This window comes from Pteronotus mesoamericanus, unplaced genomic scaffold, assembly GCF_021234165.1.
Source record: "Pteronotus mesoamericanus isolate MK-2021 breed Mesoamerican mustached bat unplaced genomic scaffold, CSHL_Meso_final scaffold_371, whole genome shotgun sequence".
Lineage (NCBI taxonomy): Eukaryota > Metazoa > Chordata > Mammalia > Chiroptera > Mormoopidae > Pteronotus > Pteronotus mesoamericanus.
Window position 1 is genome coordinate 4,060,471 of NW_026555314.1, and position 22,090 is coordinate 4,082,560.

Below are 22,090 nucleotides of genomic sequence, written 5' to 3' on the forward strand. Positions count from 1 at the left end.
ATCCCAGGTGGAATGTTCTGCGACACCCAGAAATACTGCCTCATTCAGCAGTCCGCTGGGAAAATGAAGCTACTGTCTACTGGTGTAGATATTTCTTCATAGTCCTTGTTTCATTCGTAGTTCACAAATAGAGCTCCCATTCAAGTATCAGTCAGATCAGAAAAACAGTCTGACTTGAAAACATTTACTGGGTAACATCTTACCAAGTACATTAACCATGTAAGTCACGTGTTTCACGCCTCCAGACTTGCTTCCCACCATACAGGAGTAGTTTCCGGCATCCGCTGGGTCGATGCCGTCTGTGGCGAGATGAGAATACAGCCTCCTCCAACTGCGTCCCACCACGGCGTCCTGACCGTCCTTCAGCCAGTGCACGTGAGAAGTGGGGACCCCACTCACCACACACTCCAGGGTTATGGGACTGCGAGAGAGCACAGCCAATGCTTGCGAAAGCGGGGGGTGGAGAATGTGGAAGTCATCTGAGGAAGGGCCTGAAAAAAGAAAACAAAAAAGTACCGTCACGTCCGATCTCCTCCTTAGCAAATCTATGGGGTTTCCCGTGTTCCCATTTATTCTTTACACTACAAGGTCCTGTTTGGTAGTTTAATCATTTTTAACTGAGAATTAAAATTAAGGGGGTTTGCGATCCTTCAGGGCGTCTTCTGGATGAGCAGCTTAGAAATGTGGATTGCTCACCAAGGGCAGGAACCACCACTTCCCCAGGCTTTGGCTATGGTGCCTCCTCGGCTGAACTACCATAATCTGAACATCGGGTATGAAAGAGAGCAGAGATATGTATCTTCATAATTCACAGTTAGCCACAAACTTGATGAGCACTAATATCAAGTTACATTTTCTCTATAATCTCTCTATAATTATTTTTATTTGAGCAAAGGGCAAATTCTCCAGATGTATTTCACTCCGTCATCTTGACCCAAATTCTCCTCTAGCAAATCATTACATTTTTAAAACCTGCACAGTACTATTCTAGAATACATTTATGTATTTAATTTTCAGAAGACTTTCTTATGATAAACAAATATGATCCAAAAGAAAAATGAACTCTCGCTTTTCCACTTGTTGTGAGGAATGCTTCTGAGGACGCTTTCCCTAGTTATCATTACTCGCCCAAATACTTACGACTCACAAGGAGCTTTCGGCCAATGGGTTCGACTTTTAATTCATTTGTGACAGGATTAAAAGCTGCACATTTATATGATCCTTTGTCCTCCATGGATACATTCAAAATCTGAAGGTTTCCCGACGGCAGGATGAAGTAATTCTCTGAGGAAGGACGGGGATGCAGTTAGGCATCTTTCTTTACAAAAGGACCCCAGAGAAAACTAATCAATTTTGATAGTTATGCTTTAAATTTAGACGTAAGACTAGCAGCAAGTAAGCAATTGAGGAAAAAAAAAATCACTAAACAAAGGAAAGGAAAAGTCAAGGCAAAAAAGAAGTCCGTGGCACTAGAGTAACAAAATGCAGCCCATTTGAAACATCTGGCGACAGGTCGCTGGTGAGAATGGGCCGCAGGCGGAGAGAGCGGCGTCAGACAAAGACACAGCGCCCTGCGCCATCGCCCAGCATTAGGTCTCGTCCGGTCATTCATTTCTTTCTCAACCAATGTGTTCTGAGTGCCTGTTTTCTGCCAACGACAGCCCAGGCACAGGTGACACAGCAATGAAGACCGCAGACGAAGGCACCGGGGGTGGCAGAGAAAAGGCGAATAGCAGGCCAGCGAACAGAAGCGCACTGACACAGTGCTGGGGGGAAGCGGAGCTGAAGGCGGGGGACAGTGAGCAGCAGGGCGGGTCAGGTTAGAAAGGGCCCCGAGGGCGGCCTCCTCAGAGGACGGTCTGTCTGAGCGGAGACGAACGAGTGCAGGGGGCGAGCCCTGGAGTGTGGATGGTAATCATTTCTGTCATGTAACCATTTCTTCCAGTCTCTTCTCCTTGATTTCTGAGAGCAGAGAACTATCTTACTATCTTACTATCCACAATCCCCAGCACACAGGGATGAGCAGTAGGCTCTTTAATGAACGTCTGACCTGTGGGTGCCATTGGCTTCTCCTAAAAACTCTCACCTGTGGAATGTCTCAGCCATTTTCCCCGGATTTTATAGCGCACCTCAGCTTTGGGGTTGCTAGCTGGTACCTTGCAGCCAATGAAACCAGTGCTTTTTTCTTCCGCTGTAATAACATGCTTTGTTGATGAATCAAAATCACTGAGAACTAAAATAAACAAATAAATAGAAAAATAAATATATGTAAATTCGAACTCTGTCTCCAGAAGGAAATTTAAAAACTAGAAACAACATCTGCAACAAGGCCGTCTGTGGCGGCCAATCCCCATTCACAGGGCCGCAGGGTCTGCTCCTCTCAAAAGGCAGTCGGGGGAGAGGTGCGTGGTTGAGGGCTGGAGCTACAAGTCCTGGCTCCCTTCTCCCGAAGACCTCGGGGAAAAGCACTGCTCTTAAAACATGAGGGCGAACTATAAGGCATAATTGTTCCCGTTCTGTCAAGATAAATCCTTTTCAATCCAGGCCCTCGTCAACACTGATTTCCCCTGTGCATCATTGCTCTGTCTGTAGCTACTCGCATTCAATACAATGGTTTGTGAGGATGAACCCAGGACATTGTAAAACAAAGCTGTGTGTCATCTGAATTATCTGCACACGCTAACTCGGTCTCCGTTGCCCTCAGCCTAAGTTCCCTGCAGACGGAGCCTGTGCGGGGCGGCTCCTGCATCCCCAATGCCAGCAGCAGGCAGCAGCCCGCCACGGGAAGCCAGCCCTCCAGCGCGCTCTCGGAGCAGTCCATGGGTCACAGCTCTACGAAAACATTTACTCTTCTCAGTTATGACAAACTCACTACTCCTGGGGAATCCAGATTTGTTCTGTAAATAGGGGTGCCCTTACAAAGACGTTTTCCATTGCTGGAAGCCATCACCATTTGAAAGGCAGATGGCTCACACGTACTAAGAAAGCCACGAATTCCAGATTTTCCCCAAGTTCAATACGCAACATTCCTTTCTTTACAGTCAGTTATTATTTTCCTGTTTCTTTAGCCTGGTTTCAATTAAATAAATTAAAATCACTCAGTAATCAGGCAAATAAAACAATTAGATGTGAAAGAAAGATAAAGAACTGCATAAAATAACTGAGTGTCAAAGTAGACAATGGCTTTTTTGTTGTTGCTCGCATTAAGGACTTTTAAACACTAATCAAAACAAATTCAGAATTCACTTCAGAAAACTGTCCTGTGTAAAAAATCACTTCCACACCCTTGTTACAGGCTCTCTGGTACTTCTTCACCACTCCCCTTTCATATCAAACAACGTTCAACTCTTAAGAAAGCAGAAGTAGAAAGAACCAGGCTGGGCTTGCTGAGGCTCAAGCACATATCCCCAAATTAAACACCCGGCAAGAGTCAAGGCTGGGATGAGAACCTCTGTGTCTTCCTCCAAAACCCATGCTTTCCCACTACTCCCAAATGCACACACTAACAGTCATTTCAGGAAAAACCATATGTAACAGGGACAAAATTAAACTCACCTGCAACGGACACTGTGGCAGGGCCACTCACCACGGCCCCGACGCTGTTGTTGGCAACGCATTGGTAGTGACCCAAAAGGGAGGGGCTGAGAGAGAGAAGAGTCAAAGTCCCCTGATGAATCTTAACCTGTTCCAAGCTTCTATCCAATCTTTTTCCATTATGCAACCACGTGATATGAGCAGTCACAGGTTTAGCAGAACAATGTAGAACTACAGGTCCACCGAGTTTCTGGACAGCAGACAGTGGCTCAGAAGTAAAATAAGGTGCCAAGTCTGTAAGGGAACATTCCCCATGTGCAGAGGAAGGGGAGGATGAGAAAGAAAATACATTAAATACATTGCATCTCAATCTATGTAACTACAGACAATCCCTTACTTGATCTATGTATGCTATGGTTCTTAGTGCTTGTAAATGTTCTAGGAAGTCTTAAAAGCCAATTTTTGGAAGGAAAAAAAGGCAACATGTTAACCTAGGATTTAACAATTAGGGTAAAATAGAAAAGAATCCTCATGATATGAATGAGAAATGGCAAATTGCTTATTAAAGGAAGTGGCTTTTAAGAAATGAAAGTTGAGAATCTGAAAAAGTGGAGATGACTTTCAAACTAAAAAGAATTCTCTCCCCTATTACCAACAGGATTTGACTTTTAAGAGCAAGTTATTTTATAATAAGGCTATGGTACTTCTTTACCACTTCCCTTTAATATAAAATAATGTTCAACTTCTAAGAAAGCAGAAGTAGAAAGTTAGGAAGCCACATTGAACTTACAAAGTCTATTCTTTTTTTGGATAGAAGGCTCAATAGGGCATCAACCCTACTATTTTTATTTACTATTTGGAATAGTTTCATTTGTTAGGTCTATTTCTCTAGGCACTTGGGGGTGGGGGTCGGAGGAGTCTTGAATTTAAGTATCAAAACAGAGTCCTCTCTTCCACCCAGAACAGAGGACAGGAATGCTGTTGCTCTGGCAAAATAAAATACTTTCTCTAAAAAAATCAATAAATTATTGATTCTACTTTTACAGGATATTTTATCAGAAATGAAGATTAAGGAAAGTACCTCTCCTGACTAAATCTGAAGTTGTTGTTTAGAAAGGAAAAAAAAGGTAATAAAACCACTACATCAATTTTCCCTCATTAAATATAATATAGTTGTATAGTATATTTAACAGAGGAAAATAAATATTACTTAATGAGCAAACATCAATGTACATGTGTATAACATATATGTCTTTACAAAAACCTATAAGAAAAATAAACGCATGTGGGCCATTATTAGGCTCAGCCTTACCTTACACACTTAACAAGAAATAGAGTTAAGCTTTTCAGTAACCCAAAGTGTTAGGTAATAAATTAGACAAGGTCACAAGAGACCTGGGATTTGAACCAAATTCTCTCACTCCAAGATGAATACTGTTACATGCTGATTCTAAAATTTCTTTTTGGTGGTATGCAGTCAGCATTTTATTCCTGTTTTAATTTTGAAATCTATCTTCTTACTGAAAAAGGCACAATTGGAAAATATTTTATTTTTAAGGCAACAGAAGGAATAAATTACAAGGACATTGATGTGAAGGCCGGCTAATGTCCAAGCAGCACTACTAAGAGATCATTAAACTGCCAAATCAATCAAAGTTTTAAAATCATTCTAACAAATGATTTTACGAATGTGTTTAGACTCCATCGCCACCAGCGTAAACAAATTTTACGAATGTTTTTAGAATCCATCACCACCAGCGAAACGCTGAAGTCGAGGTTTTTATGTTGGTTTGTTTATTTTTTTAGATTAAGGTGAGGAAAATCTCCAGCTAAAATACTACTATTCTCCTACTCTCACCTGAACTCACGGGAGAGCACAGAGCCAAAAGAACACCATACAGCAGCGTGCGGAAGGGGCCAGGATGCGGATGCATAGCGCCAGGTTACAGAGGCGGGCGGGACAGGTTTCCAGAGGAAAGCCCAGGTCTTGGCTCGCTGAAAAACAGTCACAGAAAAGAAATCTAAACCACAGAAACAGTTGAACTCATTAATGTGAATAGTCAATAGAGTTGTGAGCATATTCGATCTCTTCCCCACTTGCAAACTAATCTCTAGGCACTTAATTACAGTTAGAAGTTTTGGTTATTCTTCCAAAGTGTTGAGATACCTTGTACGATGCAGAATCCATCATTCCAAATGAATATTTTCAACAGCCTGTAGTGCATTTGTTTTATGTCTCACAAGCATCTACAATTCAACACTATCAAAATGTACTCCTTCTCTACATACTTTAAAACAGAAATAAAATAACCAGCAAATAGCCAGCACTTATATAGTGCTTACTATGTGCAAGACACATTTCAGTGCTATTAATACATTAACTTCATCTTCACAGCAACCCTATGACATAGGAACTAATGGTTTCCTTCCCTTTTTTTCAGATGGGGGACGTGGGCGCATGGATTGTTCCCGCAGAGGATACCAAGTGCAGGCCTGTGTGGGGCTGGAGGTTACGTAGCGTGTTTGCAGAACATCCGAAGACCAGGTGGCAAGCGCAGGATGAGCCAGGAAGTGAGCGTAAAAAAGAAAGCTGGCCCAGATTCTACCCAGCTTTGAAAAGCATGGTAGAGATTTTGGAATTGGGTGAAAAAGGTGGTAGGGATTAGAAGTACAAATTGCTAGCTATAAAAACAGTCACAGGGATGTAATACACAGCATGGAGGATACAGTCAAAAAATATTGTAATAACTACGTATGCTGTCGCATGGGTATTAGACTTCACAGGGTGATCACTGCATACGGCATGTAAGTGTCTAATTACTATGTTGTACACCTAAAACTAATATGCCAACTGTCATTGAAAAATAAAATTTAAAAAAATGTTGGACTATTTTCAATGTGATAGCAAGTCCTTAGAGGACTTAGAGAAGGGGCATGGTGGCATCTCACTTAGGTTTTAAAAAGATCACTGGCTGGCGGGGACTGGACCAAAGCGGGGCAGGGATGGAAGGAGACCAAGGAGAGTAATGCAACCCCGCAGGATAGAGATAAGAAGGGGGGGGGCGTTGGACCAGCGAGTCAGCTGTGCGGTGGTGAAAAGCAGCTGGACTCAAAACACAGGCTAAAGATAGAACCAAGAAAATTTGCTGAAGCTTGGACACAGAATGCGAGATAAAGAGATGTGCTAATAGTTTTGGTTTAACAGAATGAATAATAGCTCTGTGTGCTGCAATGGGGAAGACAGGAGAGAGGGAGGCAGTAAGAGAGGGGGTTAGTGAACGGTGCCGTTTTAGCCAAGTTAAGCCTAGGATATCTATCAGGCAGCCCAGTACTGCTGTCGATCAACAACGACATAGAGGAGTCGAGCTGTGGAGTAAGTGAGAGCTGGAAATGCAGACACTGGACCTATACAAGCCATGGCACTGTATGAGCTCTAAGGAAAATGAGAGAAGAGGAAGGACCAGGTAGGAGCCTTGGGGCATTCCAGCCTTCAGAGACTGAACAGAAGAGAAGGAAGGAGCAATGGAGACTGGAAAGTCATCAAAGAAATTGGAAGAAATCTAGGAGAACATTGTATCTGGGGAGAAAAATAGAAAAAAAAAAATCTCTAGAAGAGTCATGAACTCTCTCAGACACTTCTGAGAAGCAGAGTAAGACGAGACACCATGAGAACATAATGGAGATCTCTGGTGACACTGACAAGAGGGGTTTCAGTGGGGGCGGGTTTCAGTGGGGACGGGAGGAAAGACTGGCAGGGGGTTCACAATACAAAGGGAAGAGAGGAAACGAAGAAAGCAGGCACAGAGCACTCAAGAGTTTTGCTATAAGAGGGCAGCAGAAAAATAGGGAGAATGGATGTAGATGAATGGCAGTCAAGGGAAGGTTTGTTTGTGGGGGGATTTTCGAATACAGAGATAATATAACAATTTAGCAAAGCTAAAAATGCTTACTTCTCTATGTCACGTACTCCAAATTCTACGAGTAGCAAATTCCACTTTATCCCAATGACGGACTATCAGTTCATGGGCTGCCTTTTCAATTTTTCCTTGCTGACCTCTTCTTAAAAATGAGAGAGGATATTTTGGTACTCTTCATGGGAAGAAAGGGCCATCTGTGTGAAAACTTTTTTTTTTTTTTGGTTTATTTGAATTCATATTTTCTTCAAGGGTAAGAACTGACACACCACTGCTAAGCAGTCAAGCAAAGTAAACATTCAAATAACTTGCTAACAGGAGCCACTTTCCTGAGAGAATGAGGACAAGTAGGAGTGTTTCTTCCTTTTGCCAAATCTTTCCTCAACTATTTATTTATTGAAAAGCCCGGGAAAAAATTCCTGAGTCAACTTTAACCCCAGCATATGATCTACTGAGTTACTTTACAGATGTCCTTTAAAATTTCACAGCTCATTATTGCTACCTAAACAGCAGCACACAGAAATATACTTTACTCATTCTATCAGGTTTCTCATAACACACCGTCCATTTCTAATTTAATATTTATTTTTCTAATACAGTTGATGCATATTATATTAGTTTCAGGCATACAATGTAGTAATAACACATTGTATAACTTACTAAGTGATCACCCTGGTAAGTCTAGTACCCATATGACACTATCCATAGTTATTAAAATTTTATTGACTATATTCTCTATGTTGTACTTTACATCCCCATGACTATTCTGTGACCACCAATTTGCACTTCTTAATCCCCTCACTTTTTCCACCTTTCCCCTCAATGCCCCGCCCACCTAGCAAGTGTCAAAATGGTCTCTGTAGCTATGAGTCTGTTTCTGTTCTGTGTGTTCATTCGTTTTGTTGCACTGATTCCACATATAAGTAAAATCATCTGACATTTGTCTTTCTCCGTCTTATTTCACAGCCTCTTTGTCCGTTCATGTTGTTGCAGATGCAGGATTTCCTTCTTTTTTATGGCTGAGTCATATTTCACTGTGTACAGGCACCATTTCTACTTTATCCCGTTCATCTCTTGATGGACACTTAGGCTGTTTCTATATCTTGGCTATTGTAAATAATGCTGCAATGAATATAAGATACTTTTTTTTTTTCAAATTAATGTTTTGGGTTTCTTCAGTTAAATGCCCAGAAGTGAAATTACTGGGTCCTTCTTCGTCTCTTGTTATCACCCTTGTTTTAAAATTTATTTTTTGTCTGGTATAAATATTGATTGCTACCACACCTTTTTAATTTTTGTTTCCATTTTCATGAAATATCTTTGTCCATCCCTTTACTTTCAGTCTTTTTTTGTGTTTTTTGACCTGAATTAAGTCTTTTGTAGGCAGCACAAGGGTCTTGTTTTGTTATCCATTCAACTACCCTATTTTGGAGTATTTAATCCACTTGCATTAAAAGTAATGATGATCAATACATATTATTGCCATTTTATTATTTATATTTTTTAAATCTTTTTCTTCTTCCTCTTTGTAAAAAAGACCCTTTAACATTTCTTGTAATACTGGTTTTGTGGCAATGAACTCCTTTAGCTTTTTCTCTTCCGGGAAGCTCTTCATCTGCCCTCCAATTCTAAATCACAGCTTTTCTGGATAGAATAGACTTGATTGTAGGTCCTTGCTTTTTATCACTTTGAATATTTCATGCCAATCCCTTCTGGCCTACAAAGTTTCTGTTAAGATCAGCTGACAGTCTTATGAGAGCTCCCTTGTAGGTAACTACCTGCTTTTCTCTTGCTGCTTTTAAGATTCCCTCTTTGTCTTTAACTTTTGGTATTTTAATTATGATGTGTCTTGGTGTGGACCTCTTTGGGTTCATTTTGTTTGGGACTTTCTGTGCTTTCCTGGACTTGTATATCTATTTCCTTCACCAGGTTAAGGAAGTTTCCCATCATTATTTTTTCAAATATGTTTTCAATTCTTTGCTCTCTTTTCCTCCAGCCCTCCCAAGATGTGAATGTTGGTACGCTTGCAGTTGTCCCAGAGGTTCTTTAAACTATCCTCATTTTTTTTTGTACTTTTTACTTTTGCTGTTCTAATTGGCTGTTTTCTGCTTCCTTAACTTCCAATTCGCTGATTTGATCCTCTGTTTCATCTACTTTACTGTAATTCCCTGTAATGTATTCTTTTCAGTCACAGCATTCTTCATTTCTGACTGGTTCTCTTTTATGTTTTCTAATTCCATTTTTGTTTTCTATCTCTTTGTCAAAGATCTCACTGAGGTCATTGAGCATCCTTATAAGTGATGTTTTGAGTTGTGCATTTGGTAGATCACTTGTCTCCATTTTGTCTAGCTCTTTTTCTGGAGTTTTGTTCTGTTCATTCATTTGGAACATGTCTTTGTCTCCTCATTTGGTTGTCTTCCCATGTTTGTTGCTATATATCAGGTAGAGCTGCTATGTCTCCGAGTCTTATGGAGTGGCCTTATGTAGTAGATGTGTCCTGTAGGGCCCAGCGGCACAGCTTCCCGGTTGCCCAATCTGGGCACTCCAAGTGCACCCCCAGTTTAAGCTGTGTCCACCTTCCTGTTGTGTTTGAGCCTTGACTGCTTTTGGTACATCAATGGGAGGCACTGAGCCCCAGGCCCACAGGCTGAGAGAACTAGCTGCAACCCCAACAGACGACCTGTTGTGCACGGGCTGACCCCAAATAGCAGGAGTTACTTCAGCAGGGCTCTGGTACGCAGTGAGCCTGCCCCTTAAGTGTGTCTCTGGTGGAGGTGGTCAGGTGGTGCTCTGCTGCAGCCTGAAGCTGGCTGCCAGGTGTACTGGCTCTGGGCCTCCCAGGAGGTACAGCCCAAGATCAGCTGCCACCTGAGCCCTGTCTGGCATGAGCTACAAAGCAATCTGCAGATGGCTGCTATTGGGCTGGGTTTGGAGGTGCCCAGGAGAGGCCAAGCTGTGAACTGAGGCTGACTACCCCCAGTGCTGGGCGTGGGGCCACTTAGCAAGAAGTGCAGGGCACACTGAGGCCAGATGCTGCTTATTTGGGGTTTGTGAACCTTTGACTGAGATTTTAGGAAAGTCTGAAGACTGGGCCAGGACAGGCCATTTGTATGGAAAAGCTACTAGAAATAGCGTGGGTGGGTCCACAGGTTGGGTGGGTCTGGGTCTCAGGGAATCACCAGGGCAGAGTGAACAGCGTCCGTCAGGTTCATGGAGACTCAGATACGGCGCCTGCTTGCCAGCAGTATGGGCGGACAGCTCAGAAAAGCAACAACAGCCTCTACCAGCATTTCCGGCTGGGAAAAAGCTGGCCCCTCAGCCCTCACCCCAAAGCCAGATAATTCAGTTCCTCCCCATATGCTCCTGACGGGTCTTTCAAGCTGCTGCTCTAGCACCACTGGAGGCCCCAAGCGAACAAGTCCAAGTAAGCCCATGTGCAGGCCCTTTAAGAGGAATACCTGGGACTCCAGAAGCCCTCTGTCTCCCTCAGCCACAATCCCCACTGGTTTTCACAGCAGATGTTATGGGAACTTCTTTTCCCGGCACTGAAACCCTAGGCTGGTGGTCCTGGTGTGAGGCTGGCACCCCTCACTCCTCAGGAGGATTTCCACAGCTGAGATAACCCTACCAAATTTTAACTGCCAAGCCTGGATGTGGGACCAGCCCATCGTATGTTTCTGCCCCTCCTACCAGTCTCAATGTGGCTTCTCCTTCACAGCCTTAGTTGTAGGACCTCTGTTCAGCTAGATTTCAGGTGGTTCTCAGTGATGGTTATTCTGTAATTTTGATGTGATTGTGGGATGTGTACCTCTCCACCATCTTTATGGGAACTCCAACATGCATCTGTTGATTTTGGAGGTTGGAAAGAACTTATGACCATAACAGTCATTAATTAAATACTTGTTGACTTGGTTTGTATTTATATTTATCCATGGCAAGCTTGCTCCGTTTGTTAGAGAGCTGTGATAACGGGTGCAAGGCCAAGGGTTCTGTTGCTATATGGGTCAGACGGCTTGAAATTATATTCGACGGCCACCAATACCGACCTAGATCCAGCTTCCCAAATGAACCTCGCTGACCACAAAGAGGGCTTGGTGGTGTATGAATGAGGGTATATCCATTAGCAATACTGGAAAATTGCTCAATGCTATGTCATTTTTAAAAGTACTCTGTTAAAAAAGGAAACTCAGTAATATTAGTGTTCATGCTATTTGATTAGCAAGTGATTGGAAAACATAGATAAGATACCTATGTATAATTACATAAAAATGTAAATACTATGTACAGTTTATATATTTATAATTTACATGTAAGTATGTATGTCTTGCACTGCTTTGCCATATGTACCATTCATTTGGTTAAGTGCACTACAACTGAAAAAGGCTCCTGCCATTTTCTTATACACAGACCAGTGGCCTGAACAGGTACATCACCTTTCTTACCCGTAAAAATGCACCATGACAAGAGAAACAACAGCCCTCATTTCCTCTGGAATAAAAGTTATCCCAGCCTCCCCTTCTCCTCCTTTCTGAGTAGGAAACCAGCCAGGAGGGAAGAGGCTCGTGGAGCGAGCGCCCAGCCCTCCCCGTCACTCATCGCTTTGGCATATGGCTTGTTATTTGACCTCTCTTCTAGTGCATATAACATCCAAATATTCGCGTGCAAAAATTAAAAACAGAATTCTGCTCTCAATCATAGGGAAGAGAATTCTGACTTCAATCACGCTGTCATTTTTTTTTTTAGACATCTGTGTTTTTCCCACTTAGAATTTTTTTAAAGCGCTCAATGTGGTTAACACAACGCTGGGAGGTATTTTAAATAAAATATTCAAGTTTTTTCACATATTCTAAAATTAATATGTTACTGTTACAAGTAGAAAGTTGTGAATGTGTTTCTACAAATACTCATTGACAAAACACATTCAGCATCGAACATGTGGAATAAATATACAAAGGAAAGTAAACATGACAATTCCCTCACCTAAAGATAACATATCAATATTTTGGTGCTTTTCCTTCTAATCCTTTCCATATGTGTAATATGTGTATCTTTACATAATTGAGACCACAACATATATGCAATAGTTTTAACTCCTGCTTCATTCATTTACCTAATGATTAATTTTACTTATTAAAAGCATCCATAAACATAATTTGTAATAGCCATAGGTACTTTGCCATTCCCTTTTGAATAGTTTGACTACATTTTAATATATGTGTGATATGTGTGTGTGTGTGTACACAGTCTGTCCAGAAAGTATCCAGCCATGTGCTATGAAAAATAGAGGCATTTATTGAAGAAGATACAAGATACAAGAACATTGTACATAGGACAATGATGCCTCAGTCCCCTTCAAAGTAGGCACCTCGGGACCTCATGCATTTCTCCCAACTGCCATCAGCTGCTGTATAACATTTTCCTGAATCTCATTGATTGTCTGAAATCTCTTCCCTTTCAAAGGTGATTTTAGTTTTGGGAAAAGCCAAGAGTCACAGTGTGCCAAATCTGGGCTGTGTCACCTGGGTGATTTGATGTTTCACCAAAAAACTCCACATGAGACGTGACACATGAGTGGGCGAGCTGTCATGATGAAGCTGCTGATCACCAGTTGCCCAGAGTTGCTGCCTCCTGAATCATCCAAATAGTTTCCATGAAGAAAGATTCAAGCTTAACACACAATTTGATGCAGATTCGTTGCTCTACTCACTCAGTTGTTTTGAATGCGATGGCCACACAGTACACATGCTCACTCAACAGTGCCTACCACCCCCACTGACTAGTACAGTGAAGTCATCATTGCTCATACATGCGCATTCCAGTCCACTCTCCTCGGCTCCCAGGTTACATTGATGTTGCACAAGCCGTTCCCATTATATTAATAATGGTTGGACTTTTTCTGGACAGACCTCGTATGTAGGTGGTTTTTGCTATTACAGATAATGTTGCAAAGGACATCTTTGTCCATAAATCTTTAACCACTCTAATTATGTCCTCAGGAGAGGTTTTTTTTAATGGAATTATTGGGTCAAGGAGCACAAACATTTTTAAGACTCTTTAAATATACATAGTCAAATTGTTTTCTAAAAAGAAAAAGTCGGCAACTGTCTGCGAGCCCGCCCTTGATGACCGCCATCAGCGCAGTGTGAGCAGGCCCCCGCGCCGGCGTGTGGCTCAGACCCTGACACTGCGCTAAGCAGGGTGAACATAAAACGTGGATCTGAGCAATTAGAATATTTGATGGGTCATAAAGCAACATTCACTGTCTAATCTAGCAAGGCTGCTTCTAACATTATTCTGCATTTACATAGAAGTAACGCAAGAAGATGAAAAAGTCCGCACTATCTGTGCCTCACTCCTCAAACCTTGTCACTGAATGTTCAATTACCAAAAAGTACCATGGATACAAAAATCTCTTTTTACTCAAAATTTATTTTAAAGTAGGATAAGGGAATCACTGTTATACTGTGTGACTTTGATTTATATATATGTATTTCCCTTTTAAAAATTTGTATGCAAAAACTGCCGGCACTTTTGGCAATATTTGCTGGTATTCAAAATAGTAAATTACCATTTCAAAATTTTATTCTCCCTTCCTTAATGCTTTTGTCCATAAAGCACATACACACCTCTATGTCCCTAAACTACTGGAGGTGGTAAAATAACTCAAGGGGCTGGATTCTGAAGTGCCTTATTATCAATCTTGCCTGGATTCAATCTTGCCTTATTATTGGACTTTGGCAAAGACCCGATCAATTCCCCATGTGAAAACCAGAACTGTTAGGGCTTATCCAACTCACTAGTCTCCGAAGGAACTAACATGACCACGAGGAAGTTCTTCTACCTCCTTCATATCTTCAGAGGAAGTCAATAGCCAACAAGATTCTATTATTTTCATTGCAGTTCTGAGTGGCTGATTTAAGTGTCTGGGAAGATGCTTAGTGGTCACTTTGCTCCCAAGAAAGTATCTGGTAGTACAGCCCCTCCAGAAGATTAGGGTAAAAAAAGTAAAAACAAAATGAACAGCTAAGAGTAGCACCACATGACCCTACAAATCAGGGGACAACTCCTCCACGCTGTAAAACTTTTTGGAGGGCTCCCCACTATCACGTGTCCCCAGTACTGCTCCTGAAGTCCTGGCCTGAAGTTCCTCAAGAAGAGCTGACATTTCCTAAATTGCAGGGCTTTCTTGAAGTTTTCCCTTCACATCTACACAGAAGGCAGTTTGTCTTATATGAAAAACTGTACTTTTGCCCTGGCTGGTGTGGCTCAATGGTCTGAGTGTTGGCCAGCCTGAGATCCAAAATGTCGCCGGTTCGATTCCCAGTCAGGGCACAAGCCTGGGTTGCAGGCCTGGTCTCCAGCTGGAGGTGTGCGAGAGGCAACCACGCAGTGATGTTTCTCTCTCTTTCTTTCTCCCTATCTTCCCCTTCTCTGGACATAAATTAAATCTTTTAAAAAAAAAACCAACTGTACTTTTATGCCATCCCAGGCTCAGAAGCATTTCTGCTGGCAAACGGAAGCTAAAGGTAATAAGAAAGGAAATACTTCCCTAACATTTACTTAACTTATTGTTCAGGTGGTGAACTTAATGCTTTTATAACCCCTTTTCAACATGCGGCCAGAATAATCCTTTGGGAAAAGTCCTTCCTGAATTTCTAGATTTGATTCCTTTGTTTCTGAAGAACGCCTTTGCCTTCCCAAGGACGACTGAAGCTGCCTCTCTGAAGTAAGCCCTCCCTATACTCCTATACCAAACTTTCGCTAAGTTTTCTTCCAGGCTTAGGAAATCACTGTGATTAATTTGTAAACAAAAACTCAGCTTTGGGGTCAGTATTGTTCTTCAAAATAGAAACTTCTTTAAGTTAGTTTCTTTTTATAAAGTGAAGGCATCTTACTCCTCATGAAACAGTAATTTCCTTCTTTAAGAGAACGGATCCCTATTTTCATACAATCTATTTCAAAATATGCTACTTCGCAACTGTTGAGGGAAAAAATGAGTTTTCTGTAGTAACTACCAAAAATAAAACATGCCTACTTAAACATTTTTATTAAGTACTTATTAATTCAGCACAATTTCAATTAGGGAAGTCAAACAAGAAACACATTTTGTTTAACCCATTGAACTACCTTGACCTTAATCACATCCGACTTTAAATCTCCTGTCGAAGGTTTCTTCATTCTGAGTATCTGAACAATTTAGCAAAGAAGCTACTATTTCCTGCAGACTTCTCCAAAAACCCCAATTTTCCTAGGAAATATTTATTCAAGCGATAAATTCCATACAATATGGCATCAACTTTGGGCAAGATTGTGGGAAGGGCACAAAGATAAGGAAGATGAAGAAGCCATAATTCCTGAATTAAGAGGGTATGAGCATAATTAACTTTGGAATAAAGAAAACTGTCATATGTAAGTGCAATGAGAGGGTAAAAAGTATTAAAAGTTCAAAGCGGAGGAATCCATTTTTTATTCCACAAGCTGTGCTTAGTGCGTGCTTACTATGCGCCAGGCGCTGAGCTTTGCTGGGAACTCAGCCACGAACAGATCAGATGGAACATCTGCCTCCCTGAGGCTTATAGTCACGTGAGGGAAGGCGACATTCAAACACACAGCTATCTCACAGAACTAAACTCTTAGCCTAGGGCTCCTGCAAAGTGATTCCACTTCCTGGATGGCTTCTTTTTATCCAGTATAACAACTGTTTCAATCAGAAACCAAAAAGTGGTACTTGGATATTACAGCTTCAGGCGAAGATACACCCACTTGTTTTATGTGACACCGTGGTATTTGGTCAGAAAAGACAAAAGAATTTGAATGGCCTGCTCTATTTGGGTGAGCCCAAAACAGGCGCTTGCTTCCCCTACAGATGCCAAGTGAGGGGGGCAGTGAGCACTTTCTCCAACCTCGGTGGCCTCTCGCACGTGAAGTGTCGTGTGTCCTTTCCCCCAGCTCTGAAGAGCTCGCGATGCTGAGCCTTCATCCTGCCACACAGGGCTTTTTCTATAATGTAACTGCGTCTTTAAGTGTAATGTTAATGCCCGGTAACTAGGTATCTTAGGAGTACTTCCTGTCTGAAAGTAGATTTCCCGCCTCGCCACCTTGGAAGGACTTCCCCACCAGCCCTCCTTCACCCTCAAGTCTACTTTCTCCTTGGCTGAGCACGATAAATTCACTGCAAGGTATTTAGGAACGAACTGCATTTATTTACTTTCAAAGTATTGTTTATCACCTATATCCATTTGTTTTTAGCGCTTAACTGATTTATTTTTCTATCTGCGAGACTGTTTCATGTTCTGGAATTGGGAGAACACATCATGGCTCCATCAAAATCAATGGAAATGGTTTTTGCTGAAAGGCAATGTTTTTAGGAAATAAAGGTTTTCCAGAATTAAAGTAGTGAAGTGAAGGAGGAATAGGAGAGCAACAGAAGAAGGCAAGTACAGGTGCTACAGGAAAAACAGAAGGGTCGCTTACCACAGATTTGGAGGACGGGCGACTCCTCAGAGGAGACATTTAGGTGACTCAGGTGGGTAAGTCCAAGGGGCTGGGTGGAGGGAGGGATGAAGTGCAAGGGGAGGGGGTGTGTTCCAGGCAGGAGGAATGGTACGTGCGCAGAATCCGGGGTAAAGAGCCAGAAAACTCGGGCTGGAAAGTAGAGCAAGAACAGGAAGACTGCAGGGAGAGTTAAGGTCACGGAGGTGAGTGAAAGCGTCAGTATCAAGAATACTATACATCAGGTTATGGGGCTTGGTTTTTGCACTCAGAAGAGCATTGATGGCTTCCAAGCAGGCAAGGGACAAGGTCAGACTTGTGTCTTTCAAACAGCACTGACGCTGCCCTGCGGAGCATGACTGAGGAGGGGAAGAGGGGGTCGAAGACTGTGGGGACAGAGGCTGGGGACCTGTACTGGACCAATATCCGGGGAGACGTTGAAACGATTAAAAAAATATTTTTAGAGACATGGACCTATTTTAAAAAGCACTGCCAGAACTTGGATAGTGAATGACTAGGATTGGGAAAGAACATGTCTCTTAGACGTCTCTGGAACCCATTATCTGTCCACTTCTCTGCTCCCCGCTGCTTTTGCCATAAATAAAGGAATTGAGGCTGCTGCCCAGATTTCTGACTCGGACAAGGGAGCGAGTGAATGACGTGCGTTTCCTTAGACAGGAAATAGATACATGAGAAGCAGCGGGGCTTTCCGGGGCTTGTCGTTGCTGGTTTCAGGGTGGCAGGGAGCTCAGAGTGTCTCCTAAGGTGCGGAGCTAACAAGTTGGGCTGGACATAAGTGGGAACAGAGGACAGACGTCCAGCGGGCAAGCCGGAAGACGCCTGAATTGCGTAAGAGGGATTTGGAAGGCAACAGCGGACAGAATGGACACTCCCTACCGAGGAGGGGGCCTCAGGCTGACTCCTAAAACACACCGCCTTTGAAGGGCTGGCCATTTTTCATTCAAAATAATTCGCATTGTCAATACTACTGAAATATAAAAACAATTAGATTTTATTTATTTATTTTGTAGAGAGGGGGAAGGGAGAAGGAGATGAGAGAAACATCGACATGAGAGAGAAACACTTATCGGTTGCCTCTTGCACACCCCCAATAGGGAACCAGACCCATAACCCAGGCATGTGCCCTGACTAGGAATCGAACCGGTGACCTTTTGCTTTGCAAGAAGATGCTCAACCCACTGAGCCACACTGGTCAGGGCAAAAAAAAAAGATTTTTAAACACAAAAGGAAAAGACAAAAAATGGTATTCTAGGGAAGGAATCAACAAGACTTTTTAAAAATGAGTTTCAAAATGTCACTGCATTTCCCACACATATATCTTTCAAAAGTACTGCAGTTTAGGGTAATCAGACACATTCCTCAACTGCTGACTCCTTCGTGATCACTGAAGCCTTTGATCAGTGACAGTCTTCATGCTGTCCACATGGGGTCTTGAAAAACGAGAGTAACAGCTGGCATCCATCCTTCAGCGATTTTACTGGACGAGTGGGTAGGGACGGGAGGAGAGTAAGGCAAGGAGAGGCACAGAAAGTGCTACCATCAATCTATTGCAATGAATGTACCATCCAATAGTTAGCATATTAATCTCGGGGTTATTTCCAGTTCCTTCAGAAACTGAAGAACCCCTTAAAGCAGGCACGTGCAATTGACCGGGATGCGCTCTCTGCGAAGCTCCGCGTAGCTCGGAGGCAGTAGGAGGTACATCTGGAAGTAGAGCTGCAGGGTATCAAACAGACAGGCCCATGCGATCACCTGTGGTACCCTATTCTTTCCAGGATCCAGACCCCTCAGTATGCAGTGCAGCTCTTCACAGTACCCATTTGATGAGCACTTAAGGGTCATGCATTCAGATCCATTTCTTAAAAAATGTGGACACCTACAGATTTCACAGCCCTTCCCCCCACCTCTGGGCCGCTCAGCTGGGGCAGTCAGGCACACGCACTGGCCCTCCTGCCTGCAAAAGCACTTCTCTTCACTGCGGAGCGTCAAGAGTGGAGAAGAAAATGGAAGTGACTGGGAGTTATGGCACCAAAAAGGCCAAATGAGCAGAGAAATAATCAACTCCACATGAGTCACTTCAGCTCCAACACAATGAAGGGCCTAGGACTAACCCCAGGAAAGGTCACCGAGATCAAAGGTCACAAGCAGAAAAAGGCAACAGGGAAGGGCCGCCAGCCGCAGTGGGAGTCAATGTGGCCCTCATTACACACCGACAGGGACAGGGTCTGGGCGAGGGTAGAGTTAGGTTCGATTCACAGTCTTCGCATGTTTAACAAAAAAAGTCAAGTGTTCCTGTTCACTCCCTTTCAAGGAGATTATTTCCTCCTGCTTCTAGAGCACAGGAGACCGAGAGCTGTGGAGACAGATAATTCTGGCATCTACAATAGGTTGTACAGGAGCATTGCAAATATTTAAAAGCACAGCTGCACACAAACAGTGAAATTCTAAAGAGTGATTTGGGAGCAATTATTAAAAAGACAAAATACAGCAAGTTTCAAGGGGATTACTTTGCAAGCATCACAGAGTCAACACATGCCACAAATCTAACACTCAGCAGATTTTCCAGTTTGTCATTGGAATTGGTTTCATGGGAAAAAATAATAGAGTTATGGTAACCAAAAAACAAATGCTAAAAGCAAAATTTTAAAGTTCGCTAAGAATTAGCTAAACTTGAACATATATAAAAAGATGCAGACAGACATTTGGCTAGACTTCTTTGATGGAGAATGAAAAGAAGGAATATGAAAACATGTGAAAAAAGAGCTCTAGGTATATGTCACGTTATGAAATTAATATAGTTGCTAATAAGTCCAGTGCTTTGCTTAGACCCTACCAAGTGAAACACATTTCCCCCAGCAATTACAAAAACCTCACCTCATGGGATTTGGTTTAGATTTAATTTTAGAAACAAGGAAATATAACCTCAAGGAGAAACTCATTTCCATAAAGTACAGTCTAATACATACAGTCAAACTTTTAGGGAAAAGTAAAAAAACAAAAAAATTAGAAACTTCAGAAGGAAATCTCGGCTGCAGATAAACTCGACTCTATTCTGGTTGCACACTGGGCCCCGTCACAATGAACTTTATGCTCCCTGCTGAGTTGTAAGTTTCCTAGGGACCTGAAACACAGTGACATCAGTTTCCAAGTACCGCATTCCATCTTTAAACTTGCCGCATAAAAATAACGGAAGAAGTCTCGATTTCACAGGAGTCCCTGTTTTGCGCACACTGGTCGGGGGTGTAGGTCAGACAGAGCTTCCTGGAGGCCGCCACGGCCCCGTGAACGGCGCATTGATAGCCAGGCTCCAGGCACACGTATAGGTTGACGTGCAAATCAATCATAGGTTACTATACAGTCAGTACCTCATCCCCACAAACGCACTGGAAAGTCTAAAGATAAGTAAAAACACCCATTGGCCTTTATGAAGACAATCTGCATCCCAGGAAACTTTGATAGGCAATTAAAATCAAAGAAATGATCAAGATACAATGTCCCGATGAACTAGAAAACAGAAAAACAAATCAATTAAGACCACAGAACCTTTGTAAACAGCACAATGTGGCATGAGGTTTTGTCCAATCAGAAGGGCCTGAGAAGCAGTTTTCGCCTTAGGTCAGCCTGTCTCCCAGGAATAAAGCAAAGCTCGCTGGAACCATGCCGCTGGGCGACATCTGGACGAAACAGCAGCTGCTGCATTGTGACATTACACTGGGCCACAGGAAGCAGGACGGCCAAAGGAAATAGGACACACTGATCCAGGAGACATACATGTATACACACATATATACGTGCACTATGGGAAAACCACAGCAGCAGACAGGCCCAGCCTCAAAGAACTTCATATTCCACTGGTGCTCCCCTGGGCGAAACTTTCCTAAGAAACCCTTCATTAATTATTTTCCGTGCCAATGGACAGGCCAGGCACAAAAATCATTCTTACTATGTTACGACAGCACCTGATTTTTGTTTTATTTATTTTTCCATCACCATATATTCCCCATACCCTCTTCTACCCCATACACTTAATCTTAACTCTAACATTATCACCCAATTTAGTCATTAACAGCTATTTCCAAAAAAAGACTACCAAAAAAGATTTTTAAGTGCCATAACATAATCCCAAAAGAATTCCAAATTTCTCAGCACAGTAACAGCAATGTGAGATTAACTATTCAGTGTGCCAAGGGGGCAGACTTCTTGAAGGACACAATTCTCATTTAGGTAGGTAAGTCCTCATATAGTTCTTACATTTTTCATGTTACACTATACTCATGTTTCCCATGGACACAACACTGGCCATGCCTTGCATGTGCAAATACACTGTCAGATGCTGATACACCTCTGTACCCTTGTAACTAGACTCTTCTTTTAAGGACTTGTCGTCATTGGCTCCCATGTGCAATACGAGAGGGCTTTGTTTTGTTTTCTGGTGAGATTTGAAGAGAATTATAACTTTATTCTTTACATACTGTCATAAAATTGGGGCCTTAGAATTATAAGAAGGCTGTGGGTTAGACCCTTTGCTTAATTTTCTAATGTCTCTCTTTCTAACCCATTTTCTGAAATACATTATGAGTAGAGTTGGAATCTGCAGCTTAATAACCCAAAAGCAGTTTTTCATGCACTTATACAACAAAAACGTATTGGGTATTTATATTCAAGATAGTGGGGGCAGTGGTGGGAGATAAAATAAGAAAACAGAGACCTTCGTTTCATTTCATAAATCTCTGACGTCTTTAACTCTTGGATTGAATAGACACAATAGAATTTTAAATATTTTTGAGGTATAAAAATGTTTCAAAATGTGACAGGGATCCTACATTTAAAAATATTTTAAAGTATTATATTTAAATATATATTTAATAATTAAGTATATTTAAAAGTATTTTTTTAAATAGTTGGTGGTCTCAATTTGTTTGGGGGTAGTCTAAACTGATGTATTTCTTTTTCCTAAAGAATGTCATGTAGGACTCTTACTAATTTCATGTGGCTTACGTTCTGTCTGCAAGAGGGGAAAAATGCCACAGTTTTTTTCCAACTTTAGAATTCTATGACAAACATTTTGCAAGTGCTGTGTTTAAATGTAAACACACTTGCAATCCTTGTGCACCTCTTACTCTCGTTTT

General features: G+C 42.1%; 1 protein-coding gene across 1 annotated transcript in view; it reads right to left on the reverse strand.

The window, feature by feature from the left end:
• Positions 1 to 22,090, reverse strand: part of CDON (cell adhesion associated, oncogene regulated) — a 91,099-nt gene that overhangs the window by 48,574 nt on the left and 20,435 nt on the right. Inside the window, exons 2-6 of the mRNA XM_054592772.1 lie at positions 5,393 to 5,529; positions 3,556 to 3,828; positions 2,087 to 2,233; positions 1,141 to 1,284; positions 204 to 491 (exon numbers count right to left, since the gene is read on the reverse strand). Coding sequence (XP_054448747.1) covers positions 204 to 491; positions 1,141 to 1,284; positions 2,087 to 2,233; positions 3,556 to 3,828; positions 5,393 to 5,468 — 928 coding nt within the window. The 5' untranslated portion in view covers positions 5,469 to 5,529. The remainder of the gene's footprint in view (positions 1 to 203; positions 492 to 1,140; positions 1,285 to 2,086; positions 2,234 to 3,555; positions 3,829 to 5,392; positions 5,530 to 22,090) is intronic.